This window comes from Canis aureus, chromosome 24, assembly GCF_053574225.1.
Source record: "Canis aureus isolate CA01 chromosome 24, VMU_Caureus_v.1.0, whole genome shotgun sequence".
NCBI classification, from domain to species: Eukaryota; Metazoa; Chordata; class Mammalia; order Carnivora; family Canidae; genus Canis; species Canis aureus.
Window position 1 is genome coordinate 8,099,532 of NC_135634.1, and position 18,419 is coordinate 8,117,950.

Consider the following 18,419-nt stretch of genomic DNA (forward strand, 5'->3'; position numbering starts at 1 on the left):
CTTATGGTTTGCCTCTTTCTCTGTTTTTATCTTATTTTTCCTTCCCTTCTCCTATTTTCTCTGTTTTGTTTCTTAAATTCCACATATGAGTAAAATCATATGGTATTTGTCTTTCTCTGGCTGACTTATTTTCCTTAGCATAATATACTCTACTTCCATCCACGTCATTGCAAATGGCAAGATTTCATTCTTTTTGATGGCTGAGCAATATTCCATTGTTTATATACCACACCTTCTTTATCCATTGATCCATTAATGGACATCTGAGCTCTTTCCGTATTTTGACAATTGTGGACAGCGCTGCTATAAACACTGGAGTGCATGTGCCCCTTCAAATCACTATTTTTGCATCCTTTGGATAAATACCTACTAGTACAATTGCTGGGATCATAGGGGAAATTCTATTTTTAACTTTCTGAGAAACCTCCATACTGTTTTCCAGAGTGGCTGCACCTGTTTGCATTCCCACCAACAATTTAAGAGGGCTCCCCTTTCTCTGCACCAATATCTGTTGTTTCATGCATTGTTAATTATAGTCATTCTGACTGGTGTGAGGTGGTATCTAATTGTGGTTTTGATTTGTATTTTCCTGATGCTGAATGATGTTGAGCATTTTTTCACGTGTCTGTTAGTCTTTCTTATGTCTTCTTTGGAGAAATGTCTTTTCATATCATCTGCTCATTTCTTGACTGGATTTTTTGGATTTTGGGTGTTGAATTTGATGAGTTATTTATGGATTTTGGATACTACCCCTTTATCTGATACATCATTTGCAAATATCTTCTCCCATTCCACAGGTTGCCTTTTAGTTTTGTTGTTTCCTTTGCTGTGCAAAAGCTTTTTATCCTGATGAAGTCCCAATAGTTCATTTTTGCTTCTGTTTCCCTCACCTCTGGAAGACATATCTAGCAAGAAGTTGCTATGTCCAGTGTCCAAGAAGTTGCTGCCTGTGTTTTCCTCTAGGATTTTGATGGGTTTCTGTCTCACATTTAGGTCTTTCATCCACTTTGAATTTATTTTTGTGTTTCCACATAGATGTTTTATTTTCATCAATAGTTTAGCTTAATTGTAAATTTACTTGTCAATTATCTCTAAGGACTATAAAGCTTGGAAGGTCCTTTTAAAAAGTTTATTCTCGGGATCCCTGGGTGGCGCAGCGGTTTGGCGCCTGCCTTTGGCCCAGGGCGCAATTCTGGAGACCCAGGATCGAATCCCACATCAGGCTCCCGGTGCATGGAGCCTGCTTCTCCCTCTGCCTATGTCTCTGCCTCTCTCTCTCTCTCTCTCTCTCTCTCTCTGTGACTATCATAAATAAATAAAAATTAAAAAAAAATAAAAAAAAATAAAAAGTTTATTCTCCTAACTTATTATCTTATTATGCTACTAATTGACTTAGCAAAGCAAGGCTTTCTTTATAGACCTGCACTGCCCAGTGGAGCACCCATTAAGCCCCTTGTGGCTATTGAGCACTTACAGTCTGGCTAGTCCAGATTGAGTGCAAGATGTGCCATACGTTCAAAACACACACCAGATTTCTAATACTTAGTATTTTTAAAAGTATATGAAAATCTTAATCATTTTTATGTTTATTACATGTTGAAGTTATAACATTTTGATTATATTGGAAAAATAATATATAGCACTAAGATTTATTTCTTCTACACTTTTTAATTTTTTAAATGAGGCTACTAGAAAATTTAAAATATGCAGCTTGTACTATCTCTCTGTTGGATAGCATTGTTATAAATCGTATAAAGGAAAAGCTTCCAAGGCATTAATGGATTCTGATTATTGTCCGTGGAAGACCGAAAGTAAAGTGAAAAATGTCCTTAATGAATCTGAAAAACCATCCTTGTAAACTCAAGCAACAAGAACTAGGCATAAGTGCAAGGGGTACACGGGAGTCCAAGGCAAGAATTGTGAAAGCAGGGCAAATACAAGTGTGGCAGCAATTAGCCAAGAGGCCTCAGGAAACCACAGTTTACCACCTAATGCCTCTGTACGATTGGTCCCACAACCTACTAAGACGTGTAGAAGTTCCAGGGGAACAGTCTCTACATTTCAAAAATATATGTAAAGTGGTGAAATACCCAGGATTCGTCAGTAAAATATTATAAAGACTGAAGTATAGGGAGGGCGGTGCTCTGACCCCCCCTCCTGGAGCCCCGCCTCCTGGCCCCGCCTCCCACTTACTCCCCATCCCTCCAGGCTCCTGCGGTCTGGACAGACCCAAGGGGTGACCTGGCTCCTTTCCTGCCAGTGGGAGCCACCGACCTCCTGCCAAGGTCCACAAGGGGACTCGACGTTAGCATGCTGCTCTCACAGTACCTGAGTTGGATGGCTTCGAGATGTCATTTCTCTTCCAGCTCTTTGGCGTCTCTGTTTTTGTCTCTTTCCGGTCTTCCTCTGTTTTGCTCTCCCAGCGTCTAAAAGTCTCTGCTCCACCACAAGGATGAGCCTGGGGCACCCTGCATCGCCACCCATCTTTCCGCCTTGCTGTCAGACCCATTTCTTCACCACCCATGTTCTATGTAGTTCAGTCAACTCAAAAAAAGTTCTCTTTTTTTTTTAATTTATTTTATTTTATTTATTTATGATAGGCACACAGTAAGAGAGAGAGACGCAGAGACATAGGCAGAGGGAGAAGCAGGCTCCATGCACCGGGAGCCCGACGTGGGATTCGATCCCGGGGGGCCAGGATGGCGCCCTGGGCCAAAGGCAGGCACTAAACCGCTGCACCACCCAGGGATCCCCTCTCTTTTGTTTTTTAAGAAATGTATCTAGTAGCCAGTTATATAATCAGGAAAGAAGCAAAGCCTCAGGCAGATTTATTACAATACTTCATCAAGGGACAGAATTACTTCTGTCTACACTCAAGGAAATGAAAATTAATGTTGTAGCAAGAATATTTTTAAACATTATTTAACAGTAATTAACAATAAACTGGTCCAACCAATAGGAATGGTTACATGAGTTGTGATAAATTCATAAAGCAGAATCACTCTACAACTATTAGAAATCATGCTTTTGAAGACTAATGACAAAAGAAACACACACGATAGAAATTAATAAAGACACATAATTATTTGCAATATGATCTGACTCCATGCAAAATAAAATACATCGGCTATGTTAATAGTGGCCACTTTGGTAGTGAGCTTATAGGTCATTTTTCTCTTTACATATAGTTTCTGTGTTTTTCAATTTTTTACAATGAACATAAATTACTCTAAGAATCGGAAAAAATATATACATAAAAGAAACTATTATATCTAGTTTCTAATTTTAATACCAAGTCCAATTTTTAAAAGATTACCAACAAAAGCTCATCTTTCATGGAAAAAAAATCCTACCACCTCTGAAGATGATACATAATACAGTACAGCAATTTTTTTGCACACTATCACCCTGTGTCAGCAAGATTAGCGATGCTAGATATGATAGTGGTTTACCTTGCCTGATATGATATTGGCTTATCTAGAAAAGAAATAACATGATCATCCGCAACTCCAGTGTAACAGAAAGACCCCTGTCTGAAAATCATCAAAACTTAAGGGGCTTTCAAGGATAAGACCTCATTAGCCCTTTCTAGAAATCAGTAGCCTGTTTCACTGTGAAAGTTCAAAGCAAAACTAGTTCAAAGCTAGTTCCACAGAAGTTGCAGCAACAATGTAAAATAAACCTCAGCAATCATAGGAACAAATCTCCCAGTGTTATCAGACCAAATGCTTTGGAGCCTACTAAGAATTTTAAAAACCTCAATTCAAAGAAATCATGACACATTCTGAAGAACAGCAAGCGAAGTCACTCGTCAGCGGATGAGTTATTATTTCGTTCTCACTTGCTCAGGAAAGGTCACATCATTCATTGCATGGAGTGCTCTAAAATCGAAGAGTTTATAATCAAATTAATCATACTGTTGCTCATAATAAGTACTTTTTCCTCCTTTCCTCCCCCTAGAGCCACGCAGTACAATGCATTTCAAGATCAGTTCATGCTTCCTGAAGAGGCCAACATCTCACGATTCATACTTATTTTTCTACAAACATTAAGAGTCCTTTTTGCGCAGGCCCTTGGTAAGGCCCCAGTAACACAAAGTCCTCAAGGACTCCCGGGCCTGGAGACCTCAAAAGTCACAAACGATGAAGTTCTATAATCTGCTCTGCTAAACATATCATTAACCAGACACGGAAACTAATATTAGCAGCATTTGCTAGAAACACTGCTTTTAAAAGGAACGTTGCTGCCCCCCTTGGCTCCTTGTCACTTCTCCTATATTCTACCCCTTTGTTTTTCAGGGGAAACTTGGTTCAACAGCGAACCCTTAGGCATATCATGGCGGTTTAGAGATGGTTGCTTGGGACCTTTTAACTTTTTATTCCAACATCTGCAATTATTACTTCGAGATAAACATTACATTTAAGAATGGGCACTAATTGAATGGGCACCATTCAATTTCTGTAAAAATGTTGCAGAGTGACCCCCACTTCCCATACATTTGTTACAGTGTGTGTTACAGGAATGATGGCCCCTGACAGTCTTTGATTACCCTTCAAAAAAAGAACAAATCCAGGCACTATTCACATTATCCAATATTTTACAATCAGCTATGCTCATTTACAAACGTCTGTCATATGCCACAAAAATTTTTCTTCTAGAAGCCGGAATAACGAAACCTATAGTTTCACAACACTGAGAAGTGCAAATGGTTAACAGCTGATGTATGTGCATAATTATTTCAAAATAGATGAATAGGAAAATGTTCAGGACTATTTATAACTTCTTCTGCCTTTCCTAGAGTAGTAGAAAATCAGAGAAAGAGAAATAATAAAAGCAAAAAGTAGGAAAGCTATGAAAGCCAGTAAAGACTTTCGGGTGTGAAAAAAGCTGCATTCGGTGCACAGGGTGAATTCCTCTGGACAAAACCGCCCCAAAGTTTCAGGGCCTGGGAAGCCATTGTTGTCAATAATTTTCCTGTAATGCTTCACCGACGGTTTGGGCTCAAACTGGTTTGCAGCATAATGATAGAGGCCAAACTTCGGAGCTGTGCGATCATTAAATGAGTAGGCAAAGTATCCACAAAGATTGATACCATCCAATACGTAGGCTGGAAAAACAAAAGGACAGAACAGTCATTAAAAATGTTTGTAGGCGACACTTAAACCGCATTAGTGAGTGCATCGGGGAAACTTCCAATACCATTTGTTTTTATTTTTTAAAAGTTTTTTTTCAATACCATTTAATAACTAAGTTAGGTTTAACCATAAAGGGCTTCTTTCATGCAAGGACCGATACTGAGCTACGTGTAACATGGTAGGTTTTCCGTAATTAAACCTCCTATGATGGGCTCGGCTTAAATCTTTAGGCACCTGCAGGAGGCAAGAGAGCCGTGAACCCATCCGAGGTAGGGGACAAGGGAGGCCACGGGCTTACAGCTTCAGAGGAGGTGCTAGGGATTGTCCGCTCTTTTCGAGCTGGACTGCATCGTCCCTGGGGGAAGATGCGAGCTGTCTCTTGGACTTGCTCAGCGTGGAAGGCACGGGCAGCACCTTGCGGTGGGAGTGCCAGTGGGTGTGTCCCCTCTTGGCTACCGCGGCCCGGGGACACGGCTTCTAGGGACCGCTGTGGTCGGGCGGGCGGGCCGGGCCGTACCTTTCAGAGCTTCATTTACATAGTTCTGCATGTAATACACCCTCAACGAGTCCTGGGCTGCCCGCGGATCGTCATCTATGCCGTTGGATACGATATACATGGGGAGGTCTCCGTACTTGAACTTGAGCCAGTTGAGCACTTTGCGCAGGCCCCAGGGCACTACGGCCACCTGACTGGGGGAGTTGAGCCAGGTGATGTCGGTCATCTCCTGCACTTCCAGGTAGTCATTGTATTTGACTGGGTCTTCTTTTTCCCAGTCCACGAGGATGGTGGTGTAATGGCTCAAGGCCAGGAAGTCAAAGGAACCCCGGATTAGCCTCTTCTCTTCGTCAGTGAAATAGGGCAGGAGGGAATGGTCTCTCCGGGTGAGCCAGTCGCGCATCAGCCGCGGGTAGTCCCCGGAGCCGAAGATGGGCTCGGCCAGCCAGCCGACGTCGAACTCCAGAACCCTCTCGGCCACTTCGCGGTCCTTCGGGGAGGAGGGGCAGGCGGGCTCCACCCAGTCGGCCTGCAGGGCGATGGACACCTTCCCCTGCTGCGAGCCCCGGAACTGCTCGTCGTACACGCGCCAGGCCAGCGCGTGCGCCCGCAGCAGGTTGTGCCCGGCGCGGAGCGTCAGGTTCCGCGTGGGCGGCTCGCGCAGCGTGATCCACACCTTGACGTGGCGGCCCAGGGCGCGGAAGCACAGGCGCGCGTACTCGGCGAACGCCAGGGCGGTGCGCGGGTTCTCCCAGGCGCCGCGCTGGGCCAGCGGCCCCGGCAGGCCCTGGTGCGCGGCGGCGGGGCGCCAGAGCGCCACCACCGGGGTGATGTTGGCGCGCAGGAGCTCGCTGGCCACGCAGCCGTAGTAGTGCAGGGCCGCGTGGTTCACCCGGGACTGGTTGCCCAGCGGCAGGAGCAGGGCCCAGTCCAGCGAGAAGTGAAAATGCGAGACGTGCATCTCCTGCAGCAGGGCCACCTGGGGCCCGATGGCGGCAAAGTCCACGCAGTAGGGCTTCCTCTTCTTGGCCCGCAGCCCGTCCACCTTAATCAGCCTCTTGCTGTGATGGACGTCCCACAGGTAAACGTTCGGGTCGGTAAACTGAGACAGAGTGGTGTCCACCTGCCAGGAGAGGAGGGAGCGTGAGCTTCACCTGCCGCCCTGGAAAGGCAGCTCCGTGCAGTCCCCTCCAGGACGCCAGCAAGCAGGAGGAGCAAAGAGACAAGCCTCTGTAGCAGAAAATGCAATCCGTTACAAAAAAAAAAAAAAAAAAAATCCCACTTTTTGATGCCGACTTCTTATACCCGTAGTTCTGACTCTTGCACTGTTACTCTATCGTTTGTTTTCTTAAATCTTAATTTTTACGTGTCATTTCAGATGACAAACATTAATGATTCTCACACCCCTCTGGTCCGTGTTAAGCAAGCAAAAGCAGACTTTTGAACGTCTGTATTTTAAGGAGAAAGCACTGATAATGTGAGGCTCCCAAATTAAAAAGAAAAATAGACAAAAAGATAAAGCGTAAAACCTGAGTTAGAGGCAGAAAATGCAATGATACTTAAAATCAAACCATGCTTCTTAAAATCAAGTTCTAAACTGAAGTTTGCTGTAGGTAGACAGCACGCTAGGTATGTGTAACTATTGTCTTTTGTTGGCATTAGTGTCAAAGACAGAACTCAACAGATTCAATCTGCTGATAAAAATGTTCAAGAATGTGGAAATGAGGAACAATGTTGTCATTTACACATACGGGGCTGTTTGACCATAGTTTCAAATTTTTCCTGAGTTATTTTTCTGTGATGATCATGACACCAATGGCTTTCGATCATCTGATACACTAGCCTCCAAAATGAAAATTGGTATTTAGCAAAAGTGGACAAATTATAAAATGGAAATCACAAAATGTTCCCTCCCCATGTGAAACCATGGGGGAAAATACACACTGGAAGCTCATCCTAAGGATTCACTGACTAAACCAGTTTTCTCTTCAAAAACAGTCTGTTAGAATGAGTCCCTTGGTTTGACCCTCCATATACAAGCAGGGCTCAAACTCCAGTTTGGAATCTCTGGCAGAGGTTTCTTTGCATTCTGCCAGCCTGAGCTGCTGATCCTTTGAAGGGGTCAGTGCTGTGTTTATAAAGGAAAGTAATAAAAACCAGCATGTCAGAGGGAAATTGCTTTCTCTGGAGAATTGTCCCTTGTAGATCACCCACACATGCATTTCCCCTAGTATTGTGGGAATGCTCTAAGAAGTATTTTTCCACTGTGATGCGCCCACAAATCTTGTTTCCTCAGCTTTGCAAGAGAAAATATTTGCATGCTCTTTTGAAGTGAAAGTGTTCATGACTTGAAGGAATTCTCTGGATTATTTTTACAGAGCTCCGAGCTGACTAAATTTGTAACGTTTCTACCACAATTTTTCCAAAATAGGAGCTTTTATTCACTCCATCTGCAAACAAATAGGAGAGACTAAGGTATAATTTCTGGGGGTGGGGGAAATCTATTTCTTAAAAATACAAGTCACCTAGAAATGAGTACTCAGGCATCACTCTATCTAACCTCCATTAATTTGTTGACTTTTCTTTCTTTCTTTCTTTCTTTCTTTCTTTCTTTCTTTCTTTCTTTCTTTTTTTACTTTTCTTAATTAAAAAAAAAGGAAAATAAAGTGGAGCTTTTTAGAAGAAATGGGTATGAAATATATATGTAATATATTACAGAAGAAACTTTCTCCTAATAGTGGCCAATGTTAGAGAAGCTCTATGACCCCAGCATGTAGCAGGTTCTGTACCCCTGTTTACTATGAGCATGAATGGTTAGGAGAAAACAAACCTGTTGCCTGGTTAAATTAGGTCCAGTGACCATGACAGTCCATGTGAACAAGCCAGAGGTCAGACTTCAGACAGATGGTACTCTTACTGGAATATTCTTTTTAAAGTTTTTTAGGATTAATATTAGGAATTTATTTGTATTAGGAGTTTAAAATACTAGCCAAGAGGGAAAAGGATGAATTTCAAAGGTTTAAAAATTACTTCTCAGGGCTTTAACATAATGTATTAAAAGTATAGAGAACAGCTTGTAAATTAAAACATACACACACACTCCTCAGAACTGCCCTACCAAAAAACTTGTTTTCAATTTGCCAGTTAGGAAGTTAACTTAAAAAGGGCACTGCCAAAACAATGCAGTGCTCAAGGTGAAAAGAAAAAAGAACAAAAAAGCAGTTGCAACCTTTTCCCACTAGAGAGCTTCTGGAGATGTTCAGCCACCATGGGTTTGAGAATGAGTTAGTGTTTGGCTGGTTGTGTGTAGGAGAGACTGGGGGGCTCTGCTGTATGAAGGAATAGGGACCCCCCCCGCCCCGCAACTGAAGAAGTAAAAACGGCAGGGCAACCTCCCAGGAAGGGTCCAGGACTGATGCATGGCTGGCATCAGATCAAATTCTAAAACAAGTGCCCTTAAGGAGTAGAAAAAGCAATCCTCTCCCCATCTCCCTTCCTCTTCACTTATTGCATCAGACCAGAGTTTCTCTGATCTCTCAAGGAAATAGGTTGTACTCTTAAAACTTGCTCACTACTTACCAGCTCCCAAGACAAACACAGTCCAGGGATGAGGAACAGAGCAGGAGGGAAGGGGCTCCCTGCAGTGTCTTGCAACTCCCCGAGTTCACACTGTCTGCACAGAGATGCTGTCGGAAACTTTACTGCATGTAAAAACTGAACTGGGAATTACCTGCCTGGGCATGGGCTGCTATCAGACGTCAGGGCATAGCACGAGTCATCAGGGACAGGGCCGGGCAGGGAGTGGGGCCGGGCAGAAGGTCGTGAGAGAGAACACAGACCAGGGACCAAGCTACCCTCAGCAGGGGAGGAAGGAGGGATGGGGAGCCCATCACCCTCCCTTTGTCCCCTTGTCCCCTTCCTCCTCACCAGCAGCCTATTTGAGCCCCACTGTGGATCTCACAGGAGAGAAATTAAGAAAGGGAAGTTCCAGGAACAGAGGCTGAGGGGGAAGGAAAGAAGAGAAGGGAAGAAACCCCCAAACCCAACAGGGCAGAGCTGCAAGTATTGCTCCTGCACTCAGATATCCTTGCTATCTGTGTCTCGCAGTCACCTTTTAAATATAAGAAGGGATATGAATCTGAGACTGCCCTTTAAACTCACTGTGGTCTGCGAAAGACCTAAGAATTATACACCTCAGCAAAAAAATATATTCAGGATACTGTTGATTTATTTCCTTCGATACTTACAAGAAAACAGCAACCCATTTCAACTAAAAGATCTTTCCTCAGGTCTGAGTATCCTAAATACTTCTTTGGAACTGAAGGGTAACAGAATATGCCACCCCAAAATGTGACTGTGGGAACTCAGGGCCTACCATCCCAAACTATGCCCCTCTGCTATACTGATTATTGTGAGCTGCAGGGCTCAAAAATTATAGCAAATGCAGGGAAAGGCTTTCTCTGAGCTCCCCTTACCTGCCTGAAGACAGATCCTCCCAAAGGAACTCAGTTGTCATCAGTCCCCTCCCAGGAGTTTCCTCACCTAGGCAAGGTGGAGTCTTGTCACAGAAAAGGAGACCAGAGGTCACCACAACACACAGATGGGCTGTGTCACAGACTATTGTGGTTTCCATCTATTCTTCTAAGGGCCCATTCATCTTTCCTGAAAATTGTTTCTTCTTCCCTAAGAGACCCATATCCCACCCTAGCTTCTGGCCTTTTCTATTAAGATGGTATGTAAGCCCGAATCCTAAATCACCTCAAGTATTTACGCATTTTTCTCTGAGTATCTCCCATGTATATGTAAGCTACACATATTAATAAACTTCTGTTTGCTTTTCTTTTTTATTTTTAAAGATTTTATTAATTTATTTATTTATTTATTTATGAGAGATACAGAGAGAAAGAGACAGACAGAGACAGAGACATAGGCGGAGGGAGAAGCAAGCTCTCTGAAGGGATCCTGATTCAGGACTCAATCCCAGGACCCCTAGGATCATGACTTGAGCTCTGAGCCGAAGGCAGACACTCAACCACTGAGCCACCCATGTGCTCCTGCTTTTCTCTTGTTAACCTGTCTCTAATTATAGGGTATCTCAGCTAAGAACTCAGAAGGGTAGAGGGAAAGTTATTTTTCCTCTCCTACCAAAGCAATGAATTGGCTAGAAGCACCCGACATGCTAAATACCATTGCTTCTCCATGGGTACCAAACTCTGTCTCTGTCTTGATCTCTACATTCATATTGGTCAGCAACACGCTACCACCACCCTGCTCACTTAGCACCCTGCTCTGTGCACTCCATTATTTGTGTATCCAGCATTTTCCCTCAACAGGCCTTTTTGAAAGCAGGGGTCAACCATACTCATCTCAGTGTGTACTCCCCTCGACGAAGCACCCCCGGCAGTTAACATAGGGCTTTGTATGCTAAACATCCAATAAATGCTACTAAAATATTCCATCAAACTCTAGGAAACCCTTTAGGATTGGAAAGTTAAAAATAATATTGATTAATTAAATAGTAAGTGCTCAATAAATATTGGCTGACCATTTGGATCATTTGGAAGAACTTCCTTACCACTTCAATGACCAGTTTCAGAAATGAAATTTTGTGCAATGAATCATTGGAGCAAGGGTTTTTATTGCCAATGGGCTTGTGCAACAGGGCACAGCTATGCCTCCGGAGGGGACAGAGATGTCCTGATGTTCCTGCCTCAAGCTCAGCGGCTCCACTGAGACCTGAGGTACTGTGTTACATCTTGTTTATGGAAGAACCCACCTGCTTTTAAAAAGCACTGTGAAAACCACTGTGTTAAAAGGGAGTATTTTATCTTTTTTAATATTTTTTCAGATCTTAAGTAGTCATATATTTTAAATATGTTCTTCCTTTGGGGCTGATTTAAGGTGCAAGATAAAGCTAGGAAGGTTTTTGGAAAGAAGGGTGCAAATTCCAAGCTGTGCCCTTACTATGCTCATTAAGGATCCGCCTTTGGCCTGAAGAATGGACAATGTGCCATGATAACCTAAGAAGGAAGCACTACTTACTAGTGATAGGGCTTGGTGAGACTGCTCATTGGTTTTGTCAGCTGACTTACTTGAATGTAGTTGTCAACAATTCCCCAAGCAAAGTCACAGGGAAATGTCCCTTCTAGGGGCTGATTTTCAGGTAAAGGAGGGAAGCCATTTTTCTCTATCAGCTTTTGGTAGAACAAGGCTGAAGACTTTGGCAACAGTTTCTTATCCTGGCTTAGAAAGTCCACGTAGAAGAGTCCACGTCTGATGCTGTAGCCTCTGTGCCACTCGAAGCCATCCATAAGGGACCACGCTGTGTATCCGATGACATCCACCCCATCCAGCCTGATGGCTGCAAAGAGAAGAAAGGACAAAAACAACATGACCCTTAGCTGGGCACTCACAATTCAAGAGCATTTGAGGGGTTTACTATATGTGGAAATAAGTTACATACAATGCTTAGTGTTTGGTAAACCTATGACCTTTTTTACTAATGAAAAGCTGCCACACCTGGATAATTCTAGAAATAAGTGTCTTCACAAATAGGATGGCCTCCAATATGTTTTTTGCTTGAAATATTTTTATTTCTGTTAGGTGGTCTTTGGGCCAGAGACGTGTCTTACTTCATCTTCTATTCTAGCATTGTGTCTGCTGCAATAAATGAATAAAACCTTTCAAAGCACGACCACTGGAATGTTTTCTTCAGAAAGTGTTGACATTCCTTTTTCTTTAAAAATTATTTTATTCAGTGCAAATAGTAAGAACCCAAAAATATACACAGAGATCTAGATATCAGGGGATTTACTTAATCCTTAATACCATCTGAAAATCTAGAGTAGTGGGGTGCCTGGGTGTCTCAGTGGTTGAGCATCTGCCTTTGGCTTGGGTCATGATCCTGGGGCCCTGGGATTGAGTCCCATGGGGCTCCCTGTAGGGAGCCTGCTTCTCTCTCTGCCAATGTCTCTGTCTCTCTGTGTCTCTCATGAATAAATAAATAACATCTTTTTAAAAAGTAAAAAATAAAAATCTAGAGTAGTAACTGAAAATCTGGTTACTTCACACATCATAACCCAGTTTCTCATTGACAAAGGAGTTTTAAAAATGCATTTAAGTTCCTCATTGACAAAATGAGTTTTCAAAATGCATTTAAGGCCCCAAATAAGAAAGATGTTATATAAGTGCATTCCTGCCATTGCCAAAATGATTTTCTGCATTATGATTAAAAACTATAAAAACTATAAATTCATGTAGTTTATTACAGATCATCTGAAAGATTGTTTTTCCTGTGGATTTTGGCAGGAAATTAGAATTTTACCCCCAGTCCTACCTTTTAAGGTTTCCATTATGAACTTTTTGAGGTAATACATATATTTGGCATCATCTCTCTTGGTGGTCCCTGAGACAAACCAGCCATTTTCCACAATAAATATTTGAGGGTGGTTATATTCAAGGTCAATCCAAGAAAGGAGTTGCCTCAGGCTGGGAGATTCTAATTGGTGGAACTTCATATGAGGGTCCAAGAGTTGAAAACTCAAAGTTGGTCCAAAAGAAAGAGCAAAAAAGTCAGCTGTTCCCTTGATGAACTTTTTCTCAGATTCAGTAAAAACAGGCAGAAGAGATGACAGGTTATTCTTCATACTCTCAGGATAGTCACCATCAATAAATATGGGCTTGGCAAACCAGCCTAGTACAAAGTCAAGAGATTTTTGACATTCTTTGATGCTATGGTCGGTCATTCTTCGAGGATTGATCCAGTGGGAGCTTAGGGCAATGGATACCTGGCCTCCCTGAGTTGGGCGGAAAGAAGTATTGTAGAGATGCCAGATTTTGGCGTGAGCCTATAAAGAGAAAAGCCATGGTGAATTTCTCTGATTGTGAGAAGAAATATAGTACATTTTTGAATCCCCAACTCTATTGGTATCTGTTTCTCATCAAGCCTAACCTAATGAATAACCCCACAGTGTTTAACAGTCACCTGGAAACAATAAATTATTTTCAGAGTTAGGTCAGCCCACAGTAAGCTGCTACCATGACCAGAATTGTTTCCATTGTTTTTCGGTAGCCAGCGGAAAATGTGCATTTCTTGTCTTGAATGCAAAGTGATTATTCATACTTTGAAAAGTTAATGAAATAAGAATTTGTTATAATATCTTACTACTTAATTGACTTTGGATTTTGTAATTTTTCATTAATAGGCCTCATGAAAGGAACCAATCCTACATTATGATCACACCAGGACTTTCTAAACAGGATTATATTTATTTTTATCCTAAGAGACTGGGAGTTTTCGAGTTGACTCAAATTGTTGGAGTCATTTTAATATTTTGTGTGCATGTCTCACAGCTAAAATTCTAACACATGTTCCCACAACCTTTGTTCTTCCCTAAGAAGAATCAGCACAATAAATTAAAGGACCAGCTCCAATATCTAACCTTGGCCCATCCTCTGGAACTCAGACGGTGCTGGTTTTCTCACCAGGTGCAAGGTACGAGCCAAGAGCAAGAATCACCCACGTACAGCCTCAGGGAGATCAGATGTCCATTGTTAGCACTCAGCTGGGAGTTTCCTACATCAATGAAATGGGCTTTGCTTCCTTAAGATTAACTTTATACTCCTGTAAAATCCAACTGACTTCTGGTATCTTATTTTTACTTGTTTTCCTTTTATTTACAAAGACTAGTGAGGATTGCAGGGTTTTTCCTCCCTTGCTTGAATCAAGTTTCTCTTCACTTTAGAATTTGTTGATTTACTCCCGTTATTTTTCTACAAATACAAGAGTTGTTTATCAGCCTTTTACTCCCCTAATGTAACCTCCCTGAAAACCCCATTCCAATTCTCTGTTTGACTCATATACTCCAAAATGATCATGCCAATTTCATCCCACTCCCTGGGCCTAAGAAGCTCATTCACTCAGTATGTCAGATATCCTCTTCATTTCTCCTAAATATTCTTCTCATGGTTCATTTCAGTGCAGGTGTCCAAGAATGATCTCATCACTGTTCTTATGAGTTCAGCCAAATATTTCAGTGGAATAAAACAGTTTACATCTAACTTTCATTTTTAGTTTCTTAGTAAATATCTACTGTGTTTCATTCCACTGAATATATTTTTTTTCATGACCTGAAGCAGCTACCCATATGCGAAAAAGGAAATGAAGAATAAAAAGTGAATCAGAAGAATAGTGGCATTTGCCCACGTGGTTCAAGAAAACTGGAGCTCAGTTGGGCTAGGTTGCTGGCTCTGTGACGTCTCCCACCTCTATCTTCCTCACCTGTACCACCTGATCAGTCTCTTCACCATTGTCAAGAAATCTCACCAATGCCATTTAACAGTTAAGCAGAAAAGGAAGGGAGCAGCTTAGGCTAGTCCTCAGGATATTAGACCACAGCATTTTCTTAACTAGGTCCATTGAGGCCCATAGACACTTATGTCTTAAATTTAACAGACATGCTCAATAGAACAAATATCGTGATGGAGAATCTAAGAAGCCAGGCAGGAGTGAAAGCAACCCGAGAACTTCCTAATCTGGGCCAGTTTGGCAGGTAGCTGAAGTGGGAGTCATACAACAGAATGGCCTACACTAATGCACCATTCCTCTAACCTTGGATACTTTGACACCACGCAGAGGAGGTCTGGCGAGGAAATGAATGCCCTGGCCACATGGTAGTGTACACACAGTCTTTAATGTCAGATAAAATTCCTGCTCCATTACTTTTTTGTGTGTGCCTTTAACCGTGTTACATAACCTGGTCAGGTGAGGCTAACTTCCTTGTGTCTCCCACAGGGATGTTATGAGGACTAAATAATTTACATAGAACACCTAACACAGAGTTTGAACATGGGAAGGTCTCCATGAATGCTTATTCCTTCTCTACCTAAAGGTTGAGCAGGCCAAAAAAGGAAAGCTTAGCCCATAAAGCATAGAATACCACCTGCTATGGAATTCAGCTTAAGTACAGCCAAGTTATGTAGTGATACCATCAAGGGATTGGATTAGAAGAGACTTAGGTTTGGATCAAAACTCCTGCATCCATTAGCAGTGTGAACCTCAGTTACTTCTGTACAAATAGGAATAGAAGGTATTCTCTTGCAGGGACATGATGAAGATGAAATGATAGGATGCAAGTAAAAGTGTCTATGAAGTAGTTGATTATTTTAGAGAAGTGTAAATTTGCAGCATTGGGAAGTTGATGATTAATTTTATGTGTCAACTTGATTGGGCTGAGGGACTCCCCAGATAGCTGGTCAAACATTTGTCAAGGGTTTAGCTAAGCTGCACCACAGTAATGCTGCCTCAGCATCCATTTTGTTGGGCCAAGGGACTTAAGGGACCTTAAACTGACACTAGCCCCTCCTACGTGTGCATGCCCTAGACAGCAGCCTGCAGGGTCACAGGCAAATGTAAGATCCTGACATGACCTCCTGAATAGCGCTTGTGATCCACAAGCCCCCTCCCTCCCCTCTACCTATAGGCTCTTTCCATAGACCCTCCTGGGACTTACCAGAATCTGTTTTTTTATTTGAATTGACCAGTCTGGCCCTAACCTAGGAACCTTAATAAAGGCCTATATTTAGATCCTGCCTCTATCTTTGTCTGTGCTCTGCCTGATCCCGCCAAGTGGCCCCTTAAGGGCCGTATACCTCCTTCAGGACCTGTGAGTCACAAATTTTTCAATATCAAGTTCTCCGTTGTTGAACTGAGGCTCACCAAACAGCACTGTGCTCCACTTAACAAATGTTAATCGAGCAAATCTTAACCACAGTATCTCTGGGTGTGTCTATGAGGGCCTTTCTGGAAGAGATTAGCATTTGAATTGATAGGCTGAGTAATGGTCACCCTCATCAAGGCGGGTTGGCATCATCCAATGCTTTGAGGAGCTGAAGAGAACAAAAAGGGGAAGGAAGGGTGAACTTTCTCTGGGGAACCCAAACTAATATACAAAGTGTCTTGGATATCACTTGCCTTAAGCACTCACCCCACCCCCAACCCCCTATTTATCAGTTACTTGACTGTTCACCATAGCAACTCAACTTGGTGGTTATCCCATGAGGGGCATCTGCTCCAGGAAGTTCCCCAACTCCCACCACATCCTGCCTGCCACATCCTACCCACATTGAGGGCTGTGCATCCCTCTTCTGGGTGCCCTCCAAGTCTCAGCCATACCTCTCTTGGATCACCTACTGTAGGTAATGATGCCTCCCTGCCCAGACTATGCTCCCTGTGTGTTCCCTCATCCCCTCCCTGGCACGTGTCTGTTGAACTGAACTGAACCCTGCTTCATTCCATTTTCAGATGGTAGATTTAAGTAATCGACTACTATAAGGCCAGGTGTAGGAGGGTCACCACTTAGAGCATAGCAACAACAAAGGATGATTAAGGGGAAAATGGTTATATTTGGTTTTTTGCATTGCTTTCTAATTATTCCAGGTGTGTTAATCTTACATTTCAAAACTGTCATTTCAAGATTGAGATTTAACAAAGCTATTGACAAGCACTCAGGGAAGTAATTACGGGTGTGCCTAAGAATGTTCACCTTCATACTATTTCTGATTGCAAAATACTAAAAACGATAGAAATGCCCAATATTCAAATATATTCACACTCATATATGCAGTTTTAACACATTATGGTATTACTAAAGATATACTACCATTCAGATATTACAAATAATGCAGAAGAACATCCATTAACATGGCAAAACTATTTCTAAAATACTGACTGAACAGAAAAGCAGGTTACAAAGCAGTACGTAGAGTTTAACAGTGTTTTTTTCAATTAAAGAAAAACACGTACATAAAAATCTGGAATTATTTATAAGTTGTTAAAAGAGGTTTGTAGCAGGATTGTGGGTGGTATAATTCTCTTAAATTTGCTTATCTATATTTTTTCATTTCCTACCATATACATTTATTGCTTTAGAGGTAAGAAAAAACCTTAAAATTAAAGAAAGGAAAATAGCTCATAGGAGCTGCACAGATGACCCTGCTGAACTGTCCATGATGGTTATCTGAAAGCCATGATCTAAATAATCTCTGCCTAACTGTTCTCTGTTGTTCTCTGCTTCAGATCCTGAGTCCTAGGCACATTGAACCTTCCACGAAGGTCTGAAATCCCCTAGGCTTTCATGCCTTCATAGGTACAGCTCTCCCAAGTTTTCCTATCCCTGGTACCTCCAGCCTCACCTCACTTCAAACCTCAGCTCAAGCATCACCTTTCTGAGAAGTCCTCCCTGACTTCTTCCCTCTCTCTGCCCTTCGGTGTCCATTCCATGTGTCTCCATGGCTGGCCTCTGTCAAAGATCTTCACCAAATTGTCTTGCATTCACTTAAGTATCTATATTGTAGGTATTTTCAAGGCACTGACTGGGTCTTTTATCTCAGATTCTAAAAATGTCTGGGTGCAGAATAAGTATAATAAATATATATGGAGGAATGAAGGCTGGAAGTAAGAACCAGATCAGAGTTTGGGACAGCAGCAAACATTTTTCTGGTCCAGAATAGGAAAACTCTTTCATAAGATATCCTGGTTGTATTTTATTTCTGAGACCTTGAAAGACAGAGAGCTTTTAGGCACACACCATTAAGAAAATAAATTAGAAGGAATTTGGCCTCTGAGAATAATACTGTATTGTCTCAAAATGTACTAGTGATCCATTTTGGGACATAAGACACTGGTGTGTGATATCCTCTTCACTTCCTTCCCAGCCTCAGTGTTGAATGTGAAATCTACATTCTGAAAAAACAAGGGGAAAAAAATCAATCTCCTATTCCTTTCTGCC

The 18,419-nt window shown here is 42.2% G+C and overlaps 1 protein-coding gene across 1 annotated transcript in view; it reads right to left on the reverse strand.

The window, feature by feature from the left end:
* Positions 1-2,555: 2,555 nt before the first annotated feature.
* KL (klotho) overlaps positions 2,556-18,419 on the reverse strand; it is a 46,057-nt gene continuing 30,193 nt past the window's right edge. Inside the window, exons 2-5 of the mRNA XM_077868142.1 lie at positions 12,968-13,478; positions 11,724-11,992; positions 5,653-6,754; positions 2,556-5,107 (exon numbers count right to left, since the gene is read on the reverse strand). Coding sequence (XP_077724268.1) covers positions 4,770-5,107; positions 5,653-6,754; positions 11,724-11,992; positions 12,968-13,478 — 2,220 coding nt within the window. The 3' untranslated portion in view covers positions 2,556-4,769. The remainder of the gene's footprint in view (positions 5,108-5,652; positions 6,755-11,723; positions 11,993-12,967; positions 13,479-18,419) is intronic.